General features: G+C 45.6%; 1 protein-coding gene across 1 annotated transcript in view; it reads left to right on the forward strand.

Annotated features, from left to right (window-relative positions):
- Nucleotides 1-3,121, forward strand: part of LOC108294883 (phospholipase A and acyltransferase 2-like) — a 17,672-nt gene that overhangs the window by 2,480 nt on the left and 12,071 nt on the right. The window contains exon 2 of the mRNA XM_017516891.2: nt 1,463-1,580. Coding sequence (XP_017372380.1) covers nt 1,463-1,580 — 118 coding nt within the window. The remainder of the gene's footprint in view (nt 1-1,462; nt 1,581-3,121) is intronic.

The raw sequence follows: 3,121 nt of genomic DNA on the forward strand, positions 1-3,121 counted from the left end.
TTTTTTTTGCGATGGAGTATCACTCTGTGGCTCAGGCTGGAGTGCAGTGGCACCATCTCGACTCAAGCTGCAATCTCTGCCTTCCGGGTTCAAGCAGTTCTCATGCTTCAGCCTCCTGAGTAGCTGGGATTGCAGGCACCCACCACCACACTCAGATATTTTTAGTATTTTTAGTAGAGATGGATTTCTACCATGTTGACCAGGCTGGTCTCAAACTTCTGACCTCAGGTTATCCGCCTACTCTGGCCTCCCAAAGTGCTGGGATGACAAGTGTGGGTCACCCCGCCCAGCTTCAGTGTGTAGTCTTTTATCCCTCACCCCCTCCCACCCTTTTCCCTGAGTCCCCAAAGTCCGTTGTATGATTCTTACGCCTTTGTGTCCTCATAGCTTAGTTTCCACGTATGAGTGAGAACATATGATGTCTGGTTTTCCATTCCCGAGTTAGTCCACTTAGAATAATAGTCTCCAATTCCATCTGAGTTGCTGCAAATGAAAGGCTTTACTTTTAACTATAGCTCCCCACCAGACTTCCGGTTGGCTGGCACCCTCACTGCTCTGAGCAGCAGTTCAACTCCTCTGTGGCCTGGCTCAGCTGAGTTACAGGGAGGAGGGGTGCTGGCTAGCACCAGAGCACACCGGAAACGGGACTCACGTGTCAAGGGCTGTCTCCCATTCTGGGTGTGGCCAGGGCAACATTCCTCCCACCCATGCACCCTCCAGATGGGCACTACCCTACCACCAACTCGAACCATACCCTGCCATCCCTTGCTTTAATTTTAGCCTGGAGCTCAGACTTCAGCTGCCCTGGGCTTGCCTAGGACATTCTGGAATGGTTAAGGGCATTAATGTTGGAAACATTCAGCCCTACACTTCACTCCTGCTCTTCTACTCACTAGACGAGTTACCTGACCTTCCTGAGACTCCACGTGCTCACCTGTCAAGTGGGGGTAATGATAGTTCTTACCCAAAGGAGTGGTGTATAATGTGGGTCGAGTGTCCGACTGCCTCTGACATGTTGGTCGTTGCAAGTCAGAGCTCTGCAACTCGCAGGAATCACCTGGGGTTAGGCTCATGGCAGGTGGCCTTTAAAGAGGCGTTTTAGGCTGTCTCGGGAATCATGCAGTCACTTGCTGACAAAAACATACTCTGTGCACAAAATGTGCTGACATGCAGCCTGTGCACCTCACTCCATCACACTTCTGTGCTGCAGTTCATCAAAATGTCCCTCAAAGTGACTCTCTCCATCTCCTCCTTGTTTCCTGAAGAGCAACCTTTCCAGTCCTGCAACCCCAGTAAATGAAAGGGGTTCCTACCCATGTGAGGAGAGCTTCCTCCTTCCTGTTTCCTGCAGGTGATGAGCACAGGGAATCTGCAGGCTGGGCTGGGGATCCTTGTAGGTCAGGCCCTAGAATGTTTCCTGCAGATGGCTCGCCTCTGCCTGTCTCTGGTTTTTCTCTTGCAGTCCAGACCAAGACCAAGACCAAGACTGAGACGTGGAGACCTGATTGAGATTTTTCGCTTTGGCTATGAGCACTGGGCCATCTATGTGGGATATGGCTATGTGATCCATGTGGCTCCCTGTAAGTAAGGATGGGTTCTCTTTTTAAGCACAAGGATTGAGATCAAGAATGTGGAGAGATGCACAATTATGTAATTGTCCTCACTTCAGGGTCTAGCAGAGTAGGCACTCAATACATAATGCTGAATGAATTGTGCTTTTTCCTGCTAGGTGTAGCAACTGCTATTCTTCTTTTGCAGTAAGTTGGTGGCGAGATTATTGACCTTTATTCCATTATAGAGTGGGTTTCAGTCCGAACCAACTCATTGCATGTGGTGAGCATCCTTCCATGGGATCTCGTATGTATTTATTGTTCTGAACGTACAAACAAGAGGAAGAATCAGTTACTTTCTTCAGTTAGCTTGCAACCAACTGCATAGTACAATGGAAGGAGCACATAGGCCTCCCAACTCAACAGAACCAGTTTGGAATCATGGCTCCTCTGTTTACTGACTGTGTGCCTTGAGCATGTGGCTTCATGTCACTAAGTTCAGCTGCACTTTCTACAGAGCAGGGGTAAGAATCCCTATGTCCCAGCTCATGAAGGGAAGAAATGAAGGAATGTATAGGAAAGCACTGGTGCAGAGGCTGGCCAGGGGCTAAAGCAACCTCCCTTTCCGTCTGAAGCATCGTAGCATCAAAGAAAATGACAAAATACTGGAAACGACTCACGTGCAAGATACCAGGGGATTAGTCAGGTAGAATAGATATACCTGCATATACTGGAATGCTATACAGCCATTAAAATAGTTGCACAGCAGGTGTATATATACACACATCTACATATGCACACATACATGTATATCTATCTACATATATGGATGTATATATACACACAAGTATATAGATGTATATCTATCTCCATCTATAGATGCCCTGAGTTTCACTTTCCCTGTGACCCAGCGCAGGTCTGTGTGTGTATGTGTACACATACAGATTTAATTCTTCTAGAGATTGTCATGATGAATCAGCGGTTGCTGACAAATGTTTAAGATTCTTGAGAGAATACAGTGCATAACGCATATTATCAATATGACTAATAGGAAGGTATGTATATGTACACACACAGACTTGGGCTGGATCACAGGGAAAGTGAAACTCAGAGCATCTATAGATGGAGATATATATATACAACTCTGTTTCAAGAGTTGTAGAAATACTGATATATATGTGTATATACTTACATACGTGTGTATGTGTATATATGTATATACACATATATGTCTATATATAGATGTATATATAAATGAAATAAAATCAAGCTAGAGAAATTTAAAACGTTTGTTGTACATACAAAAGAACAGTTCTCGAATCCAGAGACTTTGAATTAAAATGGAAAGAAGCTTAGCTTGCAGCAATGATAGCTCAGTTTATAAAGTTATAGAAGTGAGGAAGTACACTGTTTTCTGTTGTGATGTGGTGGTGCGTGCCTGTAGTCCCAGCTACTTGGGAGGCTGAGGCATGAGAATCACTTGAACCTGGGAGGCAGAGGTTGCAGCGAGCCAAGATCACACCACTGCACTTCAGCCTGGGTAACAGAGCGAGACACTGTCTCAAAAAAAA

This window comes from Cebus imitator, unplaced genomic scaffold, assembly GCF_001604975.1.
Source record: "Cebus imitator isolate Cc_AM_T3 unplaced genomic scaffold, Cebus_imitator-1.0 Scaffold609, whole genome shotgun sequence".
Classification (NCBI taxonomy): domain Eukaryota; kingdom Metazoa; phylum Chordata; class Mammalia; order Primates; family Cebidae; genus Cebus; species Cebus imitator.